The sequence below is a fragment of the Suricata suricatta genome, chromosome 3 (genome assembly GCF_006229205.1).
Source record: "Suricata suricatta isolate VVHF042 chromosome 3, meerkat_22Aug2017_6uvM2_HiC, whole genome shotgun sequence".
Taxonomy (NCBI): Eukaryota; Metazoa; Chordata; class Mammalia; order Carnivora; family Herpestidae; genus Suricata; species Suricata suricatta.
This window is the reverse complement of record NC_043702.1, coordinates 14997544-15025108: the sequence shown is the minus strand read 5'-3', so window position 1 is coordinate 15025108 and position 27565 is coordinate 14997544. Positions and strand designations below refer to the sequence as shown.

At 42.7% G+C, this 27565-nt stretch overlaps 1 protein-coding gene across 1 annotated transcript in view; it reads right to left on the bottom strand.

Moving 5' to 3' along the window:
* Window positions 1-2184: 2184 nt before the first annotated feature.
* The window catches only part of LOC115286929 (paired box protein Pax-3-like), a 41355-nt gene continuing 15974 nt past the window's right edge, over window positions 2185-27565 (bottom strand). The window contains exons 3-6 of the mRNA XM_029933267.1: window positions 24484-24649; window positions 23178-23392; window positions 4166-4412; window positions 2185-3671 (exon numbers count right to left, since the gene is read on the bottom strand). Of these exons, the coding sequence (XP_029789127.1) occupies window positions 3637-3671; window positions 4166-4412; window positions 23178-23392; window positions 24484-24649 (663 nt within the window). The 3' untranslated portion in view covers window positions 2185-3636. The remainder of the gene's footprint in view (window positions 3672-4165; window positions 4413-23177; window positions 23393-24483; window positions 24650-27565) is intronic.

Here is a 27565-nt window from a genome sequence, read left to right as displayed (position 1 = left end):
TTTGAGGGCACCTGTGTGGCTCAGTCAGTTAAGCGTCTGACTCTTGATTTAGGCTCTAAGTCATCGTCTCACGGTTCATGAGTTCAAGCTCTGCACAGGGCTCTGCACTGATGGTGCAGAGCCTGCTTGAGACCTTGGTCTCCCTCTCTCTGCCCTTCCCCTGATCTCTTTCTTTCTCTCTCAAAAATAAATAAATAAGCATTAAAATAAAAACATTTTTGGAATAGATAATTGTCTCTTTTTTTTCCTAAAGTTGACTTTTTGAGAGAGAGAGAGAGAGAGAGAATAAGCAAGCAAGTAGGGGAGAGGCATAGAGAGAGAGAGGACCCTAAGTAGGCTCCACGCCATCAGCACAGAGCCCAACTCGAAGCTGCATCTCACAAACCCTGAGATCATGACCTGAGCCAAAATCAAGAGTCAGATGCTCAACTGACTTAGCCCCCCAGGTGTCCCTGGAAAAGAAAATTGTCACACACACACACACACAAAAGAACAACATATTTGACTGGAAGTAAGTGAGCTAAGAACACCTAACACATTTAAAGAATATGGAAGTTTTACCTTCTGCACTTCAAGTTCTTGGAGTTTTAAAAAGACATCCCTTAAATCAGTGCTAACAGAACCTTCTGCAATGATGGAAACGTTCCATGTCTGTACTGCCCGATATAGCAGCTTCTGCCCATGTGTGGCTATTGCACACTCGAGATGTAGCTAGTGTGATGAAGGGACTGACTTTTTAGCTTTATTGACTACTATTATAAATTTGAATAGTCATGCATGGCTAGCTGCTTACAGAATTAGACAGTGCTCTTTTAGAATTTTATAGAACTTTCTGACTATACAGTTCTCCCACACTGGACGTGAGGATCCAGAAGAGTGAGTGTAAGCACACAGGCTCTGGAACCAGTGTGCCAGGAATCAAACCCCAGCTCTGTCGCTGGATGGTCTCACAAAGGCACCTTGTGCCTCAGTTTCCTCAGCTGTGAAAGAGCAATGCTGATGACACGTGCCTTACATAAGGTGTTGGGAGGAATAAATGGATGAACACCAGTGAGACTCTCCAAGGGTATTATGATTATTTACTCAACAGAAATGATCCCCATGGGCACCTGGGTGGCTCAGTTGGTTGAACGTCTGACTCTTGATTTGGGCTCAGGTCATGATCTCAGTTTGTGAGATCGAGCCCCATGTCAGGCTCTGCACTGACAGCATGGAGCCTGCTTAGGATTCTCTCTCTCTCCTTCTCTATCTCTCCCCTGCTCACTCACCCCCCTCTCAAATATAAATAAATAATCTGAAAAACAAAAGAGGGAAAGTCCTCATGCTTTATTGTGACTGTGTCTTTACTCCTCTTCTGCGCCCACTAAGCGATCTGCATTGCTCTAACACCAGTGCCAGGCACCATGCCTGGCACATTTAGACTCCCCATAAATGTCTAAACAAGTGTCGAAGGGAGAGAGGGAGGGAGGGAGGGAAAAAAGAAAGGGAGGAATGAAGAAGGACAGAAGGATGAATGAAGCAGGCAGTAATGTTTTTCATGAAGTGAAGAAACTTCCGAAATAAAATAAATGACACAATATGAAAGCTCGCAAGAAACATTTCAGTGGAGATGACCATTGAAGATGAAGGCAGAGAATGTACTCGGGAGCAAGACACGCTCCCAAGTGATAGGGAAGGAATTCAATAGCTCAGAGAACCACAGGGAGAGACGGCGGGTGAAGGAGTCTATTTAAATACCACATATACAAAAAAAACCCTTCAGGGGTGCCTGGGCGGCTCAGTCGGTTAAGCATCCAACTCTTGACCTCAGCTCAAATCACCATCTCATGGATCATGAGTTCGAGCCCCACATTGGGCTCTGAACTGACAACAAGAAGCCTGTTGAGATTCCCTCTCCCTCTCTCTCAAAATAAATAACATTAAAAAAAAAACCACCCTTCAGTTGTTTAAAAAGTGTGCTCAACCACGCTTCTTCAAGACAATACAACTGTCAGGTGTGCGACCCTATCTGTCCTTGGTGTAGCCTGATCCAAAAGTGACCATTGTCAGTGCAGTATATGTGCTGTTAACTTCCCATATCCACATTTTTATTAACCTTACATTCACCGGTTCCCCAAAAAAGCAGTGTTGGGCAAGTTTTCATAACTGTTTATTCATTATAAATAGTAAATATTTACTGCACTTTTTACATGAAAGACATTTTTACAACACATTGTTGTTGGTTGAGGCTGCAACACAAAGGGCGCGCTTCTCTTGACCCATAACCTTCTATGACCAACGTATGAACTAAACTGGAGCTACGTCTAATCTCACTAACCCACTACGTCATCGTCCTTAACTCTAAAGGGAATGTACCTGTGCCTACCTCGTTCGTGGTTCCAAGAATAGAAAGAAATAAATAACTCTGCCTCCACCTTCTCGTTCCTCGTAACATCTCGAAAAACAAATTTATTGACATTCTAAAATGTCACCACACAAATGTATGTAAACCTCAGTTCCTATAGATTTTTCATATTGGATTTCCTTGTATAATTTACAAGTCCATGAGAGCCACGTGGACATTTCTGTTCTTGCCCTGCCTTTCATAGAAAAGAGAAGAATGTAAACGTCATCATCTTAAAAGCATTATTCTCGAACACGGTCTCTAGTCAGCTGTCCATTCAATGGCGAATGTCATGCATTCTACCGCAATGAATCATGGGCTGTGAAAATAAAGCACCTGCAAAAATAGAGTTCTGATTCTGTTTCTACAGCCCTGGCCACTGCCAAAGCGTCCGTGAGGTACACAGTATTGCACACCAATGAGCAGCTGTGGGAATGCACGTCACTTCTTCTCCACCGCGCCCGCCCCTTACCCCGCCAGGTTGGCTTCAAAATGCAAATGAACTAGGAAAAATCTCCCATACCTCTCCCTACACTGAGAAAGAACACGAGCTTTCCTTCCTGTCATCCCATATCCGGTTAGCAAGGCTGCCTGCCCGGGACATTATTTATTGACAACTGGGTTTCAAAGGAGGGTAAGATCACAAATAATTTATTTGGGAGGTCCTTTACATCTAGTCTAACTTCCTAAAAAATGGTGCCATTTATGTTTATATCAATTTCCAGTGTGTAAAAGTCAAGGATTCCTCCACTCCTGCCTCGTTCCATGAGCAGTTTTAAAATTGTAGACATGTCAGCATTGAACATCAAACATGTCATCCGTTAGAGGACTCTCAGACTTTACTTTAGAAACATTCTGCTTGCCTGAACCAGTCCAGATAAATCTCAGACACACACACACACACACATGCACACACACGCACACCACACACGCCCACAAATGGAATGTTTTAGCTCCTTGATCATCAGCACTGAAGAGTTGGGGTATGTGATATGTAGCCATGTGAAATCATTGCCTTCAGATGTTGTGTTTTCTCTTTACTGTTCCAGGCTTTCCTTTCTTCCACCGCGTTTGTCCAACATGCTCAAAAGAATCTAAGACCAACTATCGGAGGGGGGGGGACATCACTCTTCTTAATCTCCTGTTGAGACTGCCCCCCAAAAAGGTGATTTTTGTTTTTGGAGAAGATTCTTCATATGTAGGCTGTGGAGACCGGAAACAGGGCCAGTCTGAGCTCCGAGTGGACAGTTCACTTATGCAATATCTGGCTTGAGATAATGAAAGGCACCTGTAAGGAAACACACGCAGCTCTTGAGGTCACGCTGGGACAACTCACAGCAAGAGGCAAAATCAGCTACAGGCTGACAATGTCATATTTAATACCATGGTATCAAAGGATGGAGGCCAATATTTTTATTCCTGGGACAAGTTTGACACACGTCTGTGTCCTTGGGATTATACCCCATAGGATCCTTGAGCTGACCTCATTAAGAACATGTGTTTCTAATGCCAGGGGTTATTTCATTTTGGCCAACCCTCGTGTTTTACCTCGTGGCAATCAGGTTTCACATCTCAGCAATTAATAACCGCAAGATGTTGTTGACATCAGTTAAGAAAATAATTGTGCCAGGGAGCCCTTGCCGGGACAATTGGCTGGCTTGCAACCACATCGATCCTGGGCGGTAAGGCCTAATCGAGCTGCTGCCACCCCTTTCTTAAGGAAGGGTGGAGATTTTTCACCTTTTCGGGAGGAATTACCCCCCCAGAAAGACCAAGGCTTACTTTGTCCATACTGCCCATACTGGTAGCCGGTGACGGGGTCCATACTGTAGCCCGAGGTGCTATAGGTGGGTGGGCAGTAGGACTGAGACGTGGGCAGACTGTCCAAGCTCTTCATATGGTCTAGTCTCTGGCTGCAGCTGGCCGACACCGTGGTGGTAGGTTCCAGCCCCCCGGTGAGCGGGGAGAGCGCATAGTCGGTCTGGGGCTGATGGGGTACACCACCGTGGTTGGTCAGGAGTCCCATTACCTAAAAGAAAGAGGCACATTGGGAGGAAGTAAGAATGCAGGGTGGACCCGACCAGAGCTGAGAGCTGGAAGAGTCACTGGAAAGGTCCCATTTTTATTTCTTTGGAAATCTGCTGTTTCAGGGCCATCCAGAATCTGTTGAGCGCAAGGCAAAGGGGCGCGGACCCCACCTCGTGCCCGTGACATCTGACTGCAGTTTCAGAAAAAAGGCAGGGGGAGGAAAGAAAAGGAGGGAGGAAGGGAAAAGAAAAAGAAGTGGAGAGGCTCATCATGCCTCTGGTGATAAAATCGGACTAGAATTTCAAAGAAGGGGGAAAGGAAGGAGGGACAGAAAAACAGAGGGAGAAATTATATCTGTTCGTATAGAGCACTGGCGAATCATAGGTTACATCTGGAAGTTTCACATGTGATTTTTAACCACACACATTTGCTTATATTTTTTTAGAAGCTCAATGGATTCAAATGAAATGCTTGTTGGGTATTTTAAGATGCCTATGTCTCATTTCATAGCTTTCCCTCTCGGGGAAGTTCCTCTCCCTAACTTGGCCATCTTTCAGTTCCTTAGAAATAATGACTCCTTCCCTGATGTTCCCAAGTGCTTTATTCATCCCTCTCGCTACGCGATCATGACTTTGCTCACCTACTTTGAATTATGAGAGTTTGGAGGCTAATAACCTACTTCCCTTTACAGTTCTAGGACCTAACATGGTACTTATCACATACTAGGTACTGAAGGAATGAAGAAGGAAGGAAGGAAAGAGGGAGGGAGGGAAAGATGGATGGATGGATGGATGGGTGGGTGGGTGGAAGGAAGGAAGGGCGTGGTAACCAACTCTCCAAGTAGCCGCCTCCATTACCTGCCTTTTTGCTTCTTCTCTAAACATTTCATATATTAAAAAGTGTGAAAAGGAAAGAAAAGCCTGAAATGCAAACACATTCTAAAAACTCCGTTCAGTTTTGTAAATAACCCTGGAGAGGAAGAGAACTTCAGACCGAAAAGAAAAAAAAAACCACCTTGCGCTAACAAAACAACTTTCAGAAACACATAGGGAAGCGTTTCGTGAACTCAAGCTCGCTGACCCCGACCACCCCTTGTGATGGAAGTTAAGTGGCTAATTAATTTGGCAGCTGGAAAACTGCCACCCGAGAGAGGGAGGAATTTTTCTTGGCCGCTCTGATCTAGCAGCAGGAGTCAAGAAGCAGTCGTAGAAGAAATCAGGTACTGTTTTGGAGAGCTTCCAATAAATATTACCTGTTTACCAAGCGTTTTAGTGCTGGAGCCCACAGCTGCACACATTGTCATAATAGTCCCCTTGTATCGGGGCCCCTGGGTGGCTCAGTCGGTTGAGCATCTGACTATGGCCCAGGTCGTAATCTTGTGATTCACATGTTCGAGCCCCACATTGGGCCCTGTGCTGACAGCTCAGAGCCTGGAGCCTGCTTTGGATTCTGTGTCTCCTCCCCTTCCTGCCCCTCCCCTCCTCATGCTCGGTTTCTATCTCTCAAAAATAAAAACATTAAAAAATTATTTAAAAAGTATTCGCGTTTTATCTGAGGAAGAAGTCAAAGGTATAAATAAGAGCAAGAGGGGAGAGATGCAATGAACCCCAAGCCCCATCTCTGGCCTCGTGCTGTCCCCCAAGGAAGGCAGACCGCAAAATCCTGGATGTAGCGTTCCAGCAAGCAGAGAGAGGGGACTACTCTTTTTTTATTTTTTTAATGTTAATTTATTTTTGAGAGACAGAGACGAAGCATGAGACGGGGAGGAGCAGGGAGACAGGGAGACATAGAATCTGAAGCAGCCTCCAGGCTCCAAGCTGTCAGCATAGAGCCCAGTGTGGGGCTTGAACCCAAGAACTGCGAGATCATGACCTGAGTTGAAGTTGGAAGCTCAACCAACTGAGCCACCCAGGCACCCTGGGGACTATTCTAGCATCTCAGAAAAAGCATCCTAAGTTAGATTTCAAAACCAGCGATGCCACAATCCCCTTTAGGAAAGGTCTGCATAATCCTCATAGCCAAACAAAATCTTCTTGAAAACCAGCTTTAAACTGATCCATCTTCAATTAGCCTCATGAGACAGAAGGGAGGAGGTGGTCTGCTTACCACCTTTGAGGGATCATCCTTTCTTCCTGTGTTTCAACAAGTCACCGATTTTCCTCACCTTTCCTCTTTGGAGTTATTCTCTATTTCCTTGTCTGCCTTTCATTTGATTTGTGTGTGAGCATGTGAGAACGTGGGGTGGGGGGGCAGTGTGCAGAAAGCGATACAGCAATACCCACATTTTCAAAGATGTTCCAGGAGGGGCACCTGGGTGGCTTAGTTGGTTAAGCGGCTGACTTTTGCCCAGGTCATGATCTCACGGTTCGTGGGTTCGAGCCCCGTGTCAAGCTGACAACTCAGAGCCTGGAGCCTGCTTCTGATTCTGTGTCTCCCTCTTGCTGCCTCTCCCCCATTCACTCTCTGTCTCGTCACTCAAAATAAAATAAAAACAAATTTAAAGATGTTCCAGGAGATCGAAGTTTCCTTAAGTTACGTGGAGGAATGGCTTTTTTAAAAGCTTTAAAAACTACTTATATTCTAAAAAATAATCATATGTGACAGAGCATAGTTTTATTATACTGGGGATTTGGAGAAAGCGAAAGTCACAAAATAAAGAATCAGTAGGATTCAAGCTCTAAGATGATAGAAGTCTCTAGAACATGGGGTTTTCATGCATCCTGCTTGATGGCATTTATGGTCCATTGATTGCTTTATTTTTCTCCTTTAAAAACTGTGAGCATCACCCAGAATGCATTTGAGTTATTTCCTGAATGTTCTTCCACCTACATGGGGTTTTGTTTCTTTTTTTGGCCTTTCTTTGAGTTTGTGTAGATGATTTTACAGTATCTGTTTGGAAAATTCAGAAAAATGCTGTTGACATACTAATCTATTAAGTATTTTATTCCAGCCCAAATCATTCATGTCTCTTAGAAGAAAAGGATCTAAAATGGAGGTCGCTCAGTGCCACGCTTATCCTTTCAAATCAGGGGCATCTCTTTGTCTAAAGGCCTGATGAGCAAGAATGGATGGGGAAAATAAAAACATGAAACGTGTAACGATTTCAATGAAAGGAGGGTAATGACACAGGGCAGAAATATTTTACTGTAAATAAGTGGTGCTGAGTAAAAACACATACTTAGAAAAAGCAATTTTGTAATTACATTAATCCAGAGGAAAAAAAAAACGGCCAATCATGCTGGGTAAAAAGGAAATACATTTTAAATTAAAATAGCATCCCTCATGAAAATACTGACTTGAAGCTTAGTTAATATTATGTCACTCTAAGGGAGAAGAGGAGTACTCTATACACAATTATAGTTGAAGAGTAAAAGCAAAATGTTATTCAAAACATGCATACTCTCCCATGAACTATCTGTACATTCTTGTGATAAGCTCTTTTTTCATCCTCTGCCATATACTTATTTGTTTGCATCACTTAGAAAGCAGTAATAATTTTGTCCATCGGAGAAAACCTTGAATATCCAAAAAGAGAAGAAATGAGTCCTTCCAATAAGCAAAATTTAGCTTATGATATTGTTTATGGAGCAACCTTTTGCAGTTCTGAATTACGACATACTTTAGGACAAGATTTAAATCTAAGACCTAGAAATATATCTACTGGAGGATGGAGAAGATCCTCTGCCAGAGGATTTTCCAGGATAATCAAAACGTTCCTTAACGTTCCAGGGCACAGTGTCCTTAAGACATTGTCAGAGCATGACCCAACCAGGAAGGATGACTGCTGAGTAAATGGAACAGGAAAGAATCCACACTGGGTCTTGCTATCAGTATGGCCAATGTCACACACAGAAAGCCAGTGACAGCTGCTTCTTGAGCAAGAACCCTTCATTCGGTAGGGGCCAGTGTGAAAAAATTAAAAGGACCAGACCAATTATCCTCACTCCCTTGGTCTTCCCTGCTAGAGCCCAGGAGTCATTTTCCTACCAGTTCTTCTTTCCACTGTGATGGCCACATATTGTCATCATTTCTTTCTCCAGAATTACGTAAGGGGGGGAGAGAGGCACTCATAAGTTCCGACACGCGGCCCCAAACGGAAATTAACAAACAATTATAAACTAATGTGATTTACTTCAGTATTTCACATGGAGAAAGCTTAAGAAATGTACCTCTTTTCAATAACTTCTCATTTAAAAACTGAAAAGGATATCTGTGTTGGAAAGTAAAATAGTGAACGTATCAATGCAAGACGTATTACTTTCCCATAACATAGTTTAAAACCTCAAATCTCTATGGAAGAGCCCCATTACACTTTTATGTACATTTCCTTAAAAGCTATTTTGTATTTCAAGTGGTTCAAGGGACGCTATGGAAATTTCTTTTTTTGCTGCACAAAGAAGTTGGTGAACGAACTTCTTAGAACTCACCCAATATGGCCCTGGAATGTCTTCTAGCCATATTTTCTTTTTAAGAATGTTTGTCACGATTTCTTTTACACATGCTTTTCCTACAGCAATTTGTCATTTGAAGCCTAAAATAAAATCTCCATTTGTTGCAAAGTGCGGCATTTCCGCCCCCTCATAAACCATTAGTAAGCTATTTCAACTATAGGACTGGCTTTTTTGCCAGATTTTTCTTTCTAATTTTGGGTTGATGGAAGGATAAATAATTGTCCAGTTTTTACAAACAATTTCAAAGGAAAATAAACTTGGAACTATTCAGTTCAGTTCTGTCTACGGAACACTGACCACATTCTTATTAAAATCAGAGAAACCCAGGAGAGACAATGACCAAAAAGAGTCTTTCCATAATAAAGATGGCTGTTCTGTACCACTGGGAAGGGATATAGGAGGAAGACTTTCTTTCTACGTTGAGTAAAAAGGGGCGTCTGAAAAAAACATTAAGTATATTTCTAAATTGTTACCTCCAAAAACACTTCCCAGACCCTGTTTCTAGATGGTTCTATGGATAAGCTTTCCTTGAAAAAAAAAATTTCAAAGCCTTAGAATCCTGTGCCGACACTAATGCCAATTCTTCAATTATTCGAATTATCAGAGACATTTTCCAAAGATCTCCTTAAGGTCATTCTCCAGTTTCAGAATTCCAAACAGGTTGTTGTTTATATCTTGATTGGACGATTATACGGTTGATGAAAACCTAAGTCTTGACAGTTCCCCCCTGCCATCTTTCTCTTGAATTAATTTTCCTATTGTAGGATTAAATACAAAAGATAAAAACTAGGGGTCAAATGAAGATTTACATTTATAGCATTGTGTCTGGAAAATATTTGTCTCTGCGTTACGGTTTTGCCATCAGATGAGAGGGCTCAAAGCTCATCAAAAATCTCAAACAATGTAGCAAATTATGACGTACCTCTCGATGCATCTTTCTTCCTTAATGGGAATGCTGGTTCATGTCTTTGTTTTCTTGTTTGTGCCAAAGTATTCAGAGGTTCTTGTGATTTCATATTTAATGATACACATTTTTTTTATTTACATTTCAGAAAACTGCTGTGAAATATAGCTATGGAGGATATAAAGGGTTTGTTTTGCTTTGTTTTGTTTTTAGCTTTACCCTCCCCTCCAAAAGTCTATATGCTGGCTGTATACATATTTAATTTGGATATAATTTATTTTTAAGACGAAACAAAAATACTCAAATGTTTAAGTGGGGCTTTTTGTTAACACACATGCTCCGGGAGTCATCTGATGGTTATATTTCAGGGACTGTATCTTTGATGCTTGAAAAGCCTATATTTGGACAACTGAGAACTAGACCATTGCCTTCAGATTCAAATGCCTTAGGAATGATCCTGCAGTTGATTAGCATCTAAATAATTAGATTTTTGGGCCCTGTCCGTTTAAAAGCTGTAAGAGGGAAGTTGCCTGAGGGCAGAAGTTTTTTTTAAGGTAAGTGGGGTGACCTTCTCACCCACACCCACAGTTCTGGAAGTCATGGCTGACCTTTACCTAACCAGCCAGGACACCAGTGCTTGAAAAATGTCCGGCTAAACACGTCCTTATTTTTCATTTTAGTCCTTAGCTTACATTTCGCAAGTAGCTATGTTTAATGTATGATTAAAAAATATAAGAGCCAGACAAGTGTGGTTCATATACTGCCTGTATTTCTAAGTTTTATTTGAAAAGATCACAGAAAGTCTCAGATAAACTCTAAGGTATAGATGCGTTTCAATCTCCAGCCCCTATGGCCAATCACAGAATAACTTCTGTTTCATCCGTTCTCTACGGTACCTATTTCTCAATAGAGCTAAGCTGTTAAATTGATAGCACTATTCTTTAGGCACTGCTGACTAAAACTTAAATCCGGGAAAAGACGCAGCACAAAAATGGCTTACAGTAATGACATGCATACACACACACACACACACACACACACTTACACACAGGCACATATATATTGTTTACTTCTAGCCAACGAGGAGCATGTCCATCTATTATCAATAAAATAAAGCCCATTAAGAGAACGTTTATTCCACCTAAATGGAAAAGTATGCCAGTTAATACAGTTGGCATTTGACTACGTTAGACCCACCATGGGCCATAATAAAATTCTCATATGTTTTAATTCATTTACGCATGCCTGCATTTAATATGCTTTGTGACCATGTCTACAATTAATATGATTTATGGGAAAAGAACATGTGCAATATTGGGGGGAGGGGAGAGCGTAGACTTTTTTTCTTCTATGAATGAAAAATATAACAAACCGGCTCAAGGAAAATCGTCGGCTGTTAGCATATTAAGAGGGACTGACAGAGCCCTGAGTAAACTTGAGGGAGTTAATGATATCCTCTTATCTGACCCTGACACATTTGCAGCATGTAATTTACAGAAGCTCTGTCCAGGGAATCTTGACAAATGCTCCTAACGATGTCAGGGCAATGTTCCATTCTAATGGAAAACAGATGTGGGTCAGATCCCCTCATTCATCACTTACCAGAGAGAGTCTCAAAGTCTCTCTGGGAGGAGTGGCGTTACCTGCTGTTAACTCTTCCCACCGCCACTGCAGACCTCTCCGAGGTAAGCGCTCAAACCCATCACCCCTTCAAAACCCGGCCTGAACACACGACGGTAGAAACTCAAACATACGTCTAGGTTTAATTTCGTGACCACTTCAGGACATGTTTGCTAAATATTAATTGACCCTTTGGGACCTAGGATTCCAAATCTACAAAGCGAAAAGCTCTACACTTGGGTATCCCACAGTACTTGAGGGAGACGGATTAAAACTTCATGACTAATTGCCCATAAATGAAACCTTCATTCAAGAAACTGGAGGGCTGATGCACCCTCATCACCTTTCATAAATGCAAATCTTGCGGCACTTTAACTGCCCAGCTCTAAGATTGACACACACACAAACTTGTAATAAACTTGAAGTCCACGTGGGCTTTTAGAAAGAAGGGCCTCAACTCTGCCCCTCTGAAACAAAGGCTGTGGGGCTCTTTCCCCTGAGATTTTCCCTCCCCCCTCAATGCTCTAACGACATGGAGGACAGACATTCCAGCCTACCAAGGGAGAAAAACAGTGGCCCATCTGAACAAAGAAGTTTCTTCTTTCTTCTAGACCATGTGTGATGTAGGCAAATATGGCTGCCCAATGTCCTAAGACTCCATCGACTAAACGTCTAAGATGTTTCCCTACCCCTCTTTTCACGTGAAAGAAGGTAGGTACTCAGGGTAGAGGAAAGAGCCAACTGAAAAGACCAAGTAATACTAATTTAATGAGTAGATCTCAGGAAGACTATTTCTATTAACCATAGGAAAGCAAGAGGGCAGCCTTGCAAAAGCCAAAGAATATACCTTTTAATAGATGTGTTCCTGTCTATTTCACAGGATTCCCAAGATCCATGGACACTTGCAGCAACTCCATCGATATGGGACATCTGAGAATACAGTCTCCCAAGAACCAGAAGCTACTGAGCTGAAATCCTATGTACCCTAATTCTCTCTCTTACCCAATTCCAGACACACCAAGCCAATAATGATGGTGTGTTGCTCATCTACCTGAAAATGTACTTGTGTCCTTGATCACAAATTGGACGTGGGCCATGTGTCCTATGGCACAGGTAACTTGATGGATGCAGGAGCGTACAGGACCCACAGTGAAACCGCTTACACAGTTCTCTGAGCTACAGAAATGAAATCTGTTCCTCCCGATCTTGACAAAATAGAGCCTCTGTAATCTAGTGAATAAAGAATATTCCCCAATGAGCAACTCAAAATTACTCAGATTGTCCCTTACTTTCAAAGATCCTGCCACTGCAGCTGTTGTTTTAGCTACCTTTATTCTTTATGGGTGAGAGAGAAGCATAGCGTTCATAAGATTTGCTTACCCTTCCAGTCCCGTCGAAGCTGAACTGTAGAGGGGCGTCTGGGTGGCTCAGTCGGCTGAGTGTCCCACTTCAGCTCAGGTCAGGATCTCACGGTTCATGGGTTTGAGCCCTGTGTCCGACTCTGTGCTGACAGCTCAGAGCCTGGAGCCTACTCTGGATTCTGTGTCTCCCTCTCTCTCTGCCCCTCCCCTGCTCATTCTCTATCTCTCTCTCTCTCTCTCTCAAAATAAAATAAAAACATAACAATTTTTTTAAAGCTGAACTATAGATTTTTCAAAATGTGTTCAGTCAGGGCAGGAAATGTTCAGTCAATATTGTGTTTCAATAAACTGAAGTGAGATTAAGAAAAGGAACCGTTAGGCTGGCCCTGTCCCCTCCCCTCTCTTAGCCCCATGGAATGAAGGATCCTTGGCTCTTGTTCTTGCTGTAGTGAGTTCTCATGTTTTGTGATCTGAATTTCTCTTTTAAAAAAAGGGGTTTCTTTTTGAGAGAGAGAGAGGGCGAGAGAAAATCCCAAGCAGGGTCTGCACGGACAGCTCTGACATGGGGCTCAAACTGGCAAACGGTAGAGATCAAGATCAAGAGCTGAGCTGAGATCTAGAGTCGGACGCTTAACCGACTGAGCCACCCAGGCACCCCGTGATCTGAATTTCTCAAACAAAACCAAGTTTTGTACATTGTATCTCTGGGACCTCTCGAATCTCGGGCATACTACAATTACTTCATTCTGAATGGACACCAAAGGAATCCTTAGTTCTTGAAGATGTCTAAGAAGAATACCTGAAATACCCAGTCCACCAACAAACTATCTTTCTTTTGCGATTACCCAGTTTCCACCTTTGCCTTTTGGGGCAGAAACAAACAAAAAGTTTTTGTCTTGTTTTGTCTTTTGTCAGAGGTTCATGGGACATTTTGGAGTAAACAGTCACGAAAGCCCTATTGCAAGAGTCTTATTACTTCAAGAAAAAGCATTTAAGTTTCCAAAGTCCTATGTTTCCCTGCCCAGCTCCTATAGGACAATCCTTTTCTAATATCTTCCAAGTGTAACAAGAAGTTGGAACAGAAGCTCAGATAGTTTAAACAACATGCCTGAAGACACACAGCTGGTAAATTTTAGAATCTAAGTGTCTTAGATCAATGCGTTCCAGCCACACTGCACTCTAGTCCTAGAATTCTTTTGCCTCTCTTTACGCCCCTCTCTGTCTTATCTGAATGTTATTAAATGGTTAATAGCTTCTTCCTTAACATTACTCTTTTGCCGGCTAAGTTATTATTATACAGGTGGCACGGAGGGGGCAGACAATGTGTCCAAGTAAAAGGTAACATCAGACATTAAATAGAAAGAAAATTCACCTGTGGGAAAAAAAAATCAAGGAAAGCATGTTAGAAATGGACAACTCATGAGCAGATCTCCACCGGTGTTTTCTCTAACTTAGCACTTCCCAGAAAGGGTTCCTCAAAATTTGGTAGTTTAATACGCAACGAAAGGGCTCCATTGTTAAATTAGAAAGCACTGAATTAGACAACCATGCTTCTGCACTGCAAGACTTGTCAGAGCCTTTAGGAGTCTAAGGTGCCCTGGGATTTTGAAAGATAACACTTATCAAATTGTTGACTCTGCATCCTTTTTCCGCAAACCACTATTGAGGGAGCCCACTATGAGGAACAAGCCTTTATTGTGAGGCACTGTTTGGTTTCTGGGTGTTCAAAGATGATTATGACCTAGTACTACTCCTCTGGAAGCTCACAGGAAAAGGGCGAATGGGTACATTATTATGCAATACAGCTTGGTATGTGTTTCAACAGGGTGGGAACACACCGATGTACAACAGAGACTAAAAGAATAAAATTCTGCCTGCAAGAGTCATGGACGTGTTTACACTGAACTAGAAATTTTCCTGTGGAGTCACACATAAATAGAGGCTCACCCCTACACAGGGTTTTTAAATCAGAACTTTAGGGGCGCCTGGGTGGCTCAGTTGGTTAAGCATCTGACTTTGGCTCAGGTCATGATCTCACGGTTTGTGGGTTCGAGACCTGCGTCGGGCTCTGTGCTGACAGCTCAGAGCCTGGAGCCTGTCCTCGGATTCTGTGTCTCCCTCTCTCTCTGACCCTCCCCTGCTCACGCCATCTCTCTCTCTCTCTCTCTCTCTCTCTCTCTCTCTCTCTCTCAAAAATAAATTAAACATTTAAAAAAATTTTTTTAATCAGAACTTTAGTTTTATTTTTTTAAATGCAAGCTGCCCAAAATGAGATCTCAGGGGTTTTTTTGTAAGAGAAAAAGGCAAGTTCTTTCTATCAAGAATGCCTGCCTCCTTCGTTGTTGAGTGTTGAGGTTCTCTCACGGGCAGGAAATATTCCCTTCCAGGTGGAAACACTACCCTGTGAGTCTACAAAAGTTACTGCCTCGCAACTGCCCATCGTTCTCGTAGGACTGATCAGCAGGGACTGTGCAGTCACTAATCTCAGCGACTCTAGTTCACCAAACTCTAGCTAAATGTCAAGAGTAATTTTTAAATATCATACTGTACATTGAAAAATACACACCTCTGATGAAACCCAGACTGTTTCGCAGAAACAGATTTCTTTAGGAAAAAAGAAAACAAAAAATAGTACACAACTAATGACTAAATCCAGTCCTCTGCGTCCGCAGTACAAAGCACACATTCAGCCCCTAATTGAATAAATATGCAAGTATTCAGATTTCTGAAGATATTGCCATTTTGCACATGCAGTAATAAATTAAAAGCTTTACATTGCATTCCAACCACATATAAAGGGTTGATTCAGACCACTGGCCTCACACTAGAACCCAGCACGCTTTTCCTGCATTTTACCAACGATGAAGAAAAACTTTTTATTCTAGTGGCTTCGTTATAGACCCAGAAATCACACACGATTTTTTCTCCCCAACGGCTAAAAAAATCCGAATGGGCCTAAAAACCAAGAGCTTATTGCATTTGATTTGTGCAATGTACAGGGGAAAGTAGCTAATGGGGTTTCTATTTAAATCAACTCAGCAGACACACAAAAAATTTAATTCAGCAAGAAACATTTGCTTGTGGCTCATTTCAGTGAGATGATGTAAGATTCAGTCATTTATCCTGCTCCCGCCCTTCTTGCAAAAGGCGATTTTGTCCAAGTAGTTGTTTCTTTCAAAATCCTCCCAATCTGTAACTAACTCAAGAGGTTGTGGCCAGAGCTGACACAAACCAGAGCTAGCCTCATATTCTGTAAGGGTAGCACCACAGCCTTCGGAGAAAAACCAAAGGCACCGGGTCAATTACAGCCGGCACTGATTTCAACAGATGGATTAGCAGCAATGTGTTCACCACGGAGAACATCTCAAAAACCTAGCGCGGCGGAATGGAAACATGCAAATAGTCAACAGTTATTCTGGCGTGGCTGGAGTGGGCTCATTTACGATCATATGCATGCCGGAGCCTTCCTAAACACCTGAGCCTTCAGCAGCCTTGGATTTGAGCTCCTGGACCGCTTCAGAGATGAAACAATGAGGCTCGAGCCTTGGGAGGGTAGCCGCTTTTGCATGGAACATCTCTCCCTCCGAGCTTTGACACCCGGCCAATCTCTTTAATCAAAATCACTCCTCTTTCCTCCACAGGTGACTTTCTGGAAAGCGTAAAGAGGGGGGAAGTGGCTCTTTGGGAAATGGGTTGGTGGTCTGGCTCTTCACCATGATAAAAGAGAGCGGAGGACACACATTCTGCCACCCAAAACAAATGACCTGGCATCAAGTGGCTTCTGCGTGTGCCTCTGCAAACGTCCAGAAAAATCGCTCTCCTCCAACAGGAGCTGGCCCCACCACCAGGGTGAATCTTACCGCTTTTCCATGGATCAACAGTACAAGAAAAGGTCCAGGAATTTCCCCGCCACCCAGAAGAAGTTTGCTCCTTGTGTGAAACAGAAAAGCACCCCTCACAACCGTTCTTAATGACCATGCCTCACCCACATAGCATACGTATCCACGGTAAGCGAGCCCTTATCCCTTCCCTGGGCAAAGGACCATCATCTTGCCTTGAAGCTAAGGAATTTGAGATCATTGTGAACACCGAGGTGCCAAACCAAAAATAAACACCTGACGAGCAAAATGAAAAGCAGTCTTGAGTTTTAGGTACACATATTAAAACGTAAATGCTTCTCCCTAATAAGTTTTGGGATTAACAAATGTTTGTCAAAAGAAACTGCGCTGAGCAATTGAAATCTAATTTGAAATGGAACCACGACGGTCTAATACATATATGCATGAAATGAGGACACTCACTAATAAGCATGGCTGCCACCAAATATGCAATTTACATACATTACACACTAATAATCTCAATTTTAATATTATTCTTTAAGAGCAACTGGATGGGTGGTTGAGCTAAAGGTTTTCTGTTGTGAAATGTGAACAAGAACAAAAGTTGATCCTGGTTATCCTACACCATTAACCACAATCTCGCTTCTGTGAAAAGCTATCGGCTCCTTCTTGGGTCTGTCCCATCCCTCCGCGCTGTGATACAACCAGACTTAACAGATGAATGGTCCACGCCTTGATGAGATGCACAGACCTGAGCTTTGTCCCTGAGCTGCTGAGTGGTGAGCAAACACTCGAGCATTTTTAAGCCTTGTACACAAGTCTTTAGGAGAATGTTTTCTTTCCTCAGCAGATTATCCATGAAATAGGACAGGTGTTCTGCTCGTTCAGTTATATCTTATCCAAGACCTGGGCGAAAATTTGAAACGAGGCCCCTGAGCAGCGCTCGTACCATGGGGATTTATTAATAACAGTTAAACATTCCTTAAAACAAAACTTTTTTTTGGTAATTTAAGCCTATTTTCTTATTTTGTCATTGGTTTCATTCATAAACCAGAAACGAAAATCTGCCCCTCTGCCCTAAACATAAAATGTGTTCATAATAATCCAGATTTATACCAAATGTATTTTTAAGTATTGCAGAATTGAGAGAGTACTCAAAATTTATGGCCTCTGAGGTTGCAGAGAGGATTTCCTCTTTTTTAAGGAGGAAAATACTTAAAATGAACGTAGAAAAGGCTCAGAAAGCTTCTTGGATATCAAATGGCTCCGTAGGAAAAAAAAAAAAAAGTCCATGATATAAGAGTAAATGAATCAAAACCATATGGATCAAATTTTCCCTAAAATACACAGTTTGAAAAATTAAGGAGGAAAAGTGCCTGGCAAAATGTGTTTTAGGTTTTACCAAACCCAAAACATTTGAAGAATCATTTGCAATGGTTGATGAACCCTAAATGCCGCCAAGTTGGCCCATTTTTGTATACAACATAACAGTAAAAAAGGGGGGGGCTTTCTAGAAACCATGTAACCCCACTGATACCGTATTTCACTCAAGAAATCATTAGAAGCTGTGACCAAAAGCCATGGAGCCTGGAGAAGTGGGATGGGGGTGGCGCATGAAATGATAGAAGTTTGTTAAATTAATTGGCCTTGTTTTTTGGGGTTTGGCTATGTGTGTTCTGGAGGCTGGGGTGGGGGGGCAGTGAGGGGAGTGTTTCTTGCGAAGGAAAGTTAATTGGAAGAACATGGGCCAAATGTTAATTAGTCTCATGTCTTAAGTATCTGCTAGTATTTCCTCAGTACTTCAGATTCACGTCAACGCTCCTTTTTCTCTCCTGCTTGTGCAGGAAGGTGCTGGAAGCATGCCCTCCGGCTCTGCAGGGGAAATGCATGGGCTCTGTTTCCCTGTGTTCCGTCTGCGCTGTTCCCACACCAAGAGAACACAGCCCTTGGAAAGAAGGCTGCTACTGCAGGGGGAAAAGCCCTCGCTAGAGTGACTCAAACGGTCTTCTTCTCTGTTTGCCATTCATTACAGGAGCCCCATCTCCTACAAGGGTTATGAAGTTCAAACGAAATGCAATGCAATTCAGAGACAGCACAAAAGGTTGGGGTCCTAGCCTATCCCCACTGTCACCCATCAGAGACTCTTGCCTCGGGTTCCCCTGACAGATCCAGTCTTTGGGGGAAGTATGAAGCCAAACCCCCCAATTCTGAAGTTTTTGGCCACGCCTGCAGGGAAATCAGGTCAAATATCAATGCCAGAGCCTATGGAAAACTTGCTAGGCTATTACGCTTCTTCAGCAAGCGAAATGTACTTTGTGTTTATGCAAGAATAACAACTGGAAGACGGAGAGATTTGGCTCGTAAGCCTGCCAGGAACTCACCCTGTCATTTAGATGACTGCGTTGCATTGGCCTCAGTTTTTCCATAAGAAAAATGGCCATATTCCTCAGATATAGTTACTGATTCCCTCAAAGGAGATAAATTGGCCAATGATTAAGTGGTGCACAGACCCTCTCAGCAACTCGAAGGAAGGCGATGCCCAAAGTTTCTAAAAGTGTTTGTCAGTATTTTGATACTTTGTCAAGGTACATGTCAGTCTATTGCTGTTCAAATCTGACCAGCTGGACAAGTGTGGCCTTCCTGAGTCACTGCTTCACACCTGTCCCTCATGAGGCTAAGACCCTCCCTGAGAAAAGCACTGAGGGCATTTAAGAAATAGCATTTAGCTAAAGGCTCCAACCCAAGCTCCAGAGGACCCTTTGCCTGAGGGAGAAAACAGGTTGGAAGCTCCATAAGAAAACCAAACTAGGAGGCACGCACGCACAGAGACACAGCTTGCCCTTCGTTATGGTGTCTATTAATTTCTTAACAGGAAACTTGAAGGCCCGTTCCGCCACAGCTCACACACATCCTAGCTCATGGGTTCCAAGTGGGAATGGCCAACACCACTGAAAAATGAATCAAATAAAATGCACAAATGAGATTTAACACGTCAGACAGCCTCCACTGGAAAGTTCTACAATGAAGTGACCCGAACAACTCCAAAGCCGTTCAATCCAATTCCCTTTGAGTTAGTAGGTGGGGGAAGGCCTCTGAAGAAATGTAATGGTAGAAAGCAGACAACATGGAAAACTATATACACCAGTATCTCGGTTACATATTCTTTAATGTCTATTTATTTTTGAGAGAGTGCGAGCAGTAGAGGAGCAGGGGGAGGGGGGACAGATGATCCAAAGCGGGCTTCCTGCTGACAGCAAAGCATCTGATGCAGAGCTCAAACTTACCAACCGCAAGATCATGCCCTGAGCCGAAGTCAGAGGCTCAGCTGACTGAGCCACCCAGGTGCCCCCAATTATATATATTTTTAAAGGTATAAGACTCAAAAAACCTGGAAGGCAATATCCAAAAAATATTAACAGTGTGGCCCAGGGAAATTTTTTTCTTCTCTGAAGACACTTTTAAAAAATGTTTTCTATTTTCTACAATAACCATGCAGTACCTTTATTATTGGGGGAAGTTAAAAGGCTGGCAGAGAAAGTGTGTGAAATGGAAAAAGCATGTAAAAAAAAAACATATTAGCAAAAGAGTATCAATGAATCTGAACTAAAAGTTTTAGAAAATTCGTCTCTACTAAATGATTTTAAAATATGACGAAAGCCCCCTGCCACTATTTTTCATGAAACCTGTGCCCTCTTTGCCCAACTGTGTTCTCGGGGGGGTGGGGGGTGGGGGGCTAGACTGTGGACCAAGCCTCCCAGCATCCAACCTCAAATCTATCACCTGGTGGTCTGCAGCAGGCCTCAGGCAAGCTCTCTGAGCCTCAGTTGATTTGTCTGCATATCAGATATCCAGAGAGAGAAGCAGAGGAAATGGAGGAGAAGGAGGAGAGGAGAAATGGAAAGATTAGTTCCATTTTGAATATCATATGATCCAATATATTAATAAGCACTTCGATATAATAAGTAGTAAGACTGCAGACCCTTTCTCTTTTTTTAAGTTTATTTATTTGTTTTTGAGAGAGAGAGAGCAAGTGGGGGAGGGGCAGAGAGAGAGAGGGAGAAAGAGAATCCCTCGCAGGCTTCACACTGTCAATGCAGAGCCTGATACAGGGCTCGAATTCATGAACCGTGAGACCATGACTGGAGCTGAAGCCAAGAGTCAGATGCTTAACCGACTAAGCCACCCAGGTGGCCCTGAAGACCTTTCATTCCTCTCTTCTTTGGTTCATAGGTAAACCAGGCTGTTCAAAATGAGCTCTTGCCTTCAAGTTTTCTTTACAATATTCCTAATAAAGCTAAACAACCAAAAGTAGGCTTGGTCTCCCCCTTGCTAAAATAGAGGTGATCCTGAGAAGGGATGAACCCCAAAGCTATAGAAATCCAAGTTCTAATTTCTAATTCTCCTACCCTGTTGTTTTCTAAAATATGGTTGGCATGATTCTGATCCACTTACTGTCTTTTGCTCCCCAACTTTCCTGAAGCAATAAGAGCTTCATCATATATTATTTGTCCCTTTTCCAACTCATTGGGGAGCTTATAAGGAGTGAAACAACATGGATTCCTCATGGTGGTCTGAGGAGGAAACGTGCGGCAGAAATGCAAAATATCCTGGATATGTACAAAGTAATGAGTAAGAAATTAACAGAATATGTAAGGGCATAGTAAAGAAATACAGGAAGTGGTGCCTGTGGAATTTTCCATGGCTTGATATTGGAATGATTCCCACTCTACCGTCAACTCTGGAATCATAAAATGAAAGATTAACTCAGTTTCAAAACTGAGTGCTAGTAGCTCCAATAAAATAAGATAATATAATAAATATAATATAATATATACTGGTTATAACATACAAGCCCATACACCTACAAGAAGCCGGGAGTTGCACTTAATAGAATACAGATTTCTGGATCCTTCCTAATGCCACTGAACAGGAAAGAAATGCCAAGGGAGTCCTGGGTCTCACCTTGCAGACGCAGTTAGGGTGGGAGTTTACCTTTATGAAGACGTTCAACCAAACCATCTTCAAAGCAGCGCTGCCCTGGCCCCACACTACTGATGGTAAAAGGTGCAGACCTAACTACTCCTGACGTCACTTCTAACCTGGAAGAAGCTTCTATGCTCTAAATCTGGGCATTTTAAAGAGGAATCTACGAATCGAAGTCCACGATTTTCATGCAAAATCACATTTACAAATGCCAGCACTTGGACATTAAATGTATTAAAGTCCCGCAAGGAAGCACGTTCATTGTTTTCATGTTGTTCTTTTTCGGCCGAGGTTTAAAGCCACCTCTTACTCCTTATCCCAGGATGTGCTATAGGAATCTATGAAACTTAATTACATTGACTGGTACAAAAAAGGATTTATGAACTTTGCCTTTAGGCAGAAATGTTTATTTCATTGCCTTTGCTATTCATTCTTTTCAACTCCAACGGCTTTGAACTTTTCAGCTGCTCAGAGTTATCACCCTCGTGCAGAGCCCGGGAACTGCACTCCCGACACACAAACCGCAAGTTGAAGAAAACGAAGAAGGCGAAGATATATGAGTCGTTATTTTGGCCACCCTTTGTGCCATTAAAATCTCATTTTCTGCCTATTAGAATGCCCTCTTGGTGCCTAGGCAGCGGTGATAGTCGGTGATTAGTGTGTAATTGAGTATAATTGTCTTTTCACTTTTCATTTCTGTCATTCTGAGCTTCCCTCTGTTTTTCCCACCACCAAGAGGAAAAAGGGGGTTAAGGAAAGATAAAGCTGTTAAAACTCTCACTCTCAGCCCTGAAGAGATTCTCGATTGCAATTATAGATTGCAACCCCTTTGTGACATTTCTCCAAGTTTAGTGGGCCACTCTTCTCGCCACCTGGGCCAAGAGCTCTCTAATAAAATCAGGCGATCTGTATTTAAACAACCGCTAATAATGTCAACCTCACACAGATGCCACATGTAGGAAATTTATCCAACCTCCGACACGCAATTACCAAGGCAATTTATTAATATGCTCTCTGAAGAAAGGCTCACAGTCCAATGCAAATTAGAAAAACAATTACAACATTCAAATATCTATATATTCCCCAAGTAGCAATAATTCTCCTAATTTGTGCATCTATAACTCATTTATCCCAGAGTTCTGCGGTCATCAGCTGACCCCTCTCCATGCAACTTGTTTGCTTTCTCTCCAATTGTTTTCATAAAAGCTTTGGTGTTTTCATGACGCGCTTTTGTTCACAACCATATCAGCTGATCAAGTACCTTTTTTTTTTTTTTAAAGCACCACCAACAACAAATGCGTGTGAGCTTCTGACCCAAAGCTCAGAGTTAGGGGCGGAGCTAACCAATGCCTTGACAATTAGGTATAAACACAGAATATCCATGATTACCTTAAAAATCGCTTGGATTTTAAGTCCAAGCTACAGCTTTTGATACGGGCCCGTAGGAAGGGTGGAGAGAGAAAGGAAACCAGAAAACTGAAATCATGTGGCTTGTATAAAGAATACATTATGGTTTAAATTTGGCAATTCATTATACGACCGCCTCGGGGAATTGACTGTTTGGTTCTGGTATACAGCAAATCGTCTGTCTGGAAACACGGGACTGACCTGAGGTGAAAGGCCATTGCCAATGGCGGGGTTCATGGGGTTGGAGGGCCCAGACGGAGGCACAAAGCTGTCTGTATAGCTGGAAAATCCATGCCTGGTGCTGGGGAGGCAGTAGGCAGAGCTGCTGTCTGGGTTCGAAGGAATCGTGCTTTGGTGTACTGTGCTCGGAGGAAGCGGCTGAGGTCTGTGCACGGTGCTGCTGGGATCCGCCACGGCTGCAACGGAGAAGACGGTCAGCGAACGCACCGGTGCGCCAGCAGAAGAGGCTCAGTGCACCGCTCACATCCCCGAGCCACGAGCAGCGTCCACCGCTCAGACCAGTCATTTCAGACTGCCTTCCTTGACGTGCACATAGCGCCACTCACAACAAACACAGCCACATCGCTGCGTGCGTGCGCAAGGGGGTAACTGATTTAGACACTTCCATGGCATACTCACCCAGAATACGAGCAGAAATCACATTAACAAGGACAACAAACCTATTTTGGTAGTGAATGTTATTAATCAGGGTAAGAATTAGCCAATGTAAGAATTGCAAGTCTCACATGTCTTGTCAAATATACTTTCTTTTTTAATGTTTATTTTTGAGAGAAAGCGCGCACGTGCACAAGCAGGGGAGAGCCAGAGAGAGAGGGAGAGAAAGAGGATCCCAAGCAAGGTCTGTGCTGTCAGCACAGAGCCCATCGTGGGACTCGAACTCACCACCTGTGAGATCATGACCTGAGCCAAGATCAAGAGTCAGACTGAGCCACCCAGGCGCCCCTGGTCAAATATACTTTCAAAGTACCCAAATATTAGTGTGGAATGCCTGCCATGCTCTCTCTCATAATCCAAAACAATTCAGTCTTATCACTTATCCCATTCACTTCTGTAGGCCATCAAATAGTGACTTTATCAAAGCTTACCTTGGCTCTGTTACTACTGTGCAGTTATTAACCATCACAGAACGTCAGTAAATTGCAGACTGGAGTACTAACGAAGTAAAATTTTTAACAAAGACAATGCTAATCCCATATTTATTTAGGAGAGCTGTTTTATTTGGTTTCAAGGCTTTGTTTTAAAAAATAATGAAATAGTATTTTATTATGTATAGCACAGTTCATCTAGAGAGATCTGAATGTGTCATAGAACAAACTATGTTTCTGAAATATTGCAGGTACATTTAGGACAACCTGATACAATGTAATTAACCTACAGAGAGCAACAATGTCAGCATCGCCCTGGATTTCCCGGGCCCTGTAAAACACCCAGCAGAGAAGGCATTCTGGCGTAACATTTTAACCCCTGGACCCCCCTCCCTCCATACCTTGCGGAATCGCTGTGGGCTGGTAAGATGTCTCCGACAGCTGGTATGTTGGCAGAGTCGGCATGGCAGTGGGAGGGAATCCCCCCGGAATGAGATGGTTGAAAGCCATCAGTTGATTGGCCCCAGCTTGCTTCCTCCATCTCGCACGGCGGTTGCTAAACCAAACCTATGGATTTAATTTAAAATTTGAGGATTTCACTGATGAAATAATAGTACGTTCTCAATGAATTTTTCATGCTAAAACAGATTAAAGGCCCCTTACTGACAGGGCAAATAGATGCAAGAGCCCTCTACCTTCTGTGTTGTATTGTCAGGGGAGAAAGGAGAGTTAAATGTCAAGGGGTCAAGAGAGGGGCTTCCAGAACTTACCGTAGTCCTGCGAAGCCCCCACAACCCCATGATGGCCATGGGCAGGGAGGGCTGAGCGTGACTGGGACCGACAGGAACTCTCCACTGTCACCATCACCAACACCTACCCACCTTCATCTATTTCTGCATTTTTGGAGGATGCATGAGCCCCTCTGACCCGTACATGACATACATCCTAATGTGGTCTTGCCCGTCACACTAACTTTGTATTTAATATTTTCATCAATCTGACTTGGCATTTCTCTATGTTATAAGCACAGCTCCTGTATCATGATACAAATGGACCAGGAGGATAAATGGAGCCATTTTACCATCCCTTTCAGCGTTGAGACATGTTCTGATCTTAATGGAAATAAATGCCAAAGTAATTATTTCAAGAAGTGAAAGCATTTTATCTAAGAAGATCCCTTAAATAATTAGTTTATTATTTCTTTCAACAACAGTTTTAAGTACCTATAATACTCTATGCCAAGCACTATGATAGCCAGGTATATTCAGAAGAAAAAAAAAAACATTGGTATAATATAATAAAATGCCATTAAAGAATAGTAGCTGGAGAAATGGCAAAAATAGGAGTAAGAAATATAACTGTGCACCCCAATGTTAAGGAACTGTGATACAACGCTTTTAATGGGACACGTCATCTGCCCACTTCTTAGAGCTGCAGCTTAAAATTGGAACTTTTTTTTAAAGTTTATTTACTTATGGGGGGGGGGCAAGAGAGAGAGGGAGAGAGAGAATTCCAAGGAGGCTCCACGCTGTCAGCACAGACCCCAGTGCAGGGCTTGATCTAATGAACCATGAAATCATGACCTGAGCGAAGTCACTCAACCAACTGCGCCAACCAGGCACCCCTTAAATGTGGAACTTTGGAAGATCTGACAGAGTGTGTATGTGATGTTTCCCCTAAAACTAGGGAGTACTTCTACCAACTAAAGATGTTGTAATTCCAGGGCACCTGGGTGGCTCAGTCGGGTAAGTGTCCAACTTCAGCTCAGGTCATGATCTTACAGTCGTGGGTTCGAGCCCTGCATCAGGCTCTTTGCTGACAGCTAGCTCAGAGCCTGGAGCCTGCTTCCGATTCTGTGTGTGTCTCTCTCTCTCTCTGCTCTTCCCCTACTCATCCTGTCTCTATCTCTCTCTCTCTCTCAAAAATAAATATTTTTTAAAAAGATATTCTAATTCCTATATCAGAAGTCCACTGAAAATTTCATATGGATAAAGTACTGTGCTTGGGGTCAAAGGGAAAAAGAGATGAATAAAATGTCAAGATAAGACAGAGTCCCCGCACCCCAGCGGCTTTCAGACTGGTCCTCTGGAATTCACAAAGCCCTTAAGAAAACCAAAATAATTGCTCACTAGAAGCAGGAGCTCCATATTTGGAAATGCAGAGAATCATGAAAGTTTGGAGTGGAGACAGAATTTGAACTCATTTTAAGATATAATTTTAATCAACGGTCACTCCAGATGGAGGTGATAATACAGGAGACCAGAGTGTCCAAGAAAAGGTAAGACTAGATTTCCTTATAGAACAAAGTTAACAATTAGACGACTTAACTGTAATTTTTTTTTAAGCCATGGAAACTTTTAAAAGAACGGAGGGAGGAATTTCTCCATCTTGGAGCAAGAAAACCCAGTTTCACAAATTCTTTGCCAAGGTATCTGCTTAAACCTTTGTTATTCACCCAAGCATTTGTCTGAAAAGGAGTCCGGGCATCTCGGGCATGTTGTCAGATGCTGGGAAGGAAAGCTGTTTGAACTTCCTCAAAATACTAACATTTAGTACTCCTTAAGTTTCCAACAGGAAAAGAAGGTAAGTCAATATTTTCCCATGTTGATACATAATTGAATTAGAGTTTTACTTAACTTAATAAATTGCCACCTGGGATAATAGAACCATGAACGGCGAGCACTCAATTTCAGGTCTGAATCAACTGTGTTTTCTCACTGCGAAGCTAAGCATCTGCTATCATGACTCCCAGAAGTGCTTAGAACAAGCTGTTTGGGGCTGCGGAGGCTGAGGGTAAGGAATTCAGGCTGTACTCATGCCCAAGTGAGCCGTATGACACCACACACCATGGTCACATTCTGTGATATAAGCCCCTCAGGTTAATGAGTCATTCACACTCAGCTCAGGTGACATGGTCTCTGACACCCTCCTCAACCAACCTACGTGCACTGGATCACCAGCTTTAGCCTGGGAAGAGATTTACACTTTTTTTAATGTTTTAAATTTATTTTTGAGAGACAGAGAGAGACAGCACAAGCAGGGGAGGATCAGAGAGAGAGGGAGATACAGAATCCGAAGCAGGCTCCAGGCTCTGAGCTAGCTGTCAGCACAGAGCCCGACGCGGGGCTCGAACCCACGAACCATGAGATCATGACCTGAGCCAAAGCGAGATGCTTAACCAACTGAGCCACCCAGGAGCCCCGAGATTTACATTTTCAAAAGTTCCCTCATTCAGACTTACTACCCTCCATTCTACTGCTGAGATCCTCCATGAAGAACTCAAAGTTCATACTTCCAGCATTATCAGAACGTACTCCCAATCTCTCTGTGCCAACTTCCTTCTGTAACCTTTAGATAAGTAAACCAAGTATGATTTATCCAGCAGGTGGTGACGCCTGATCACTCCTTCGATCTCAACCTACTTTTGATCCAAGATCATTCTGACTCCTCCATAACCCCCCTTTTTTTTACATGAAAAATGTC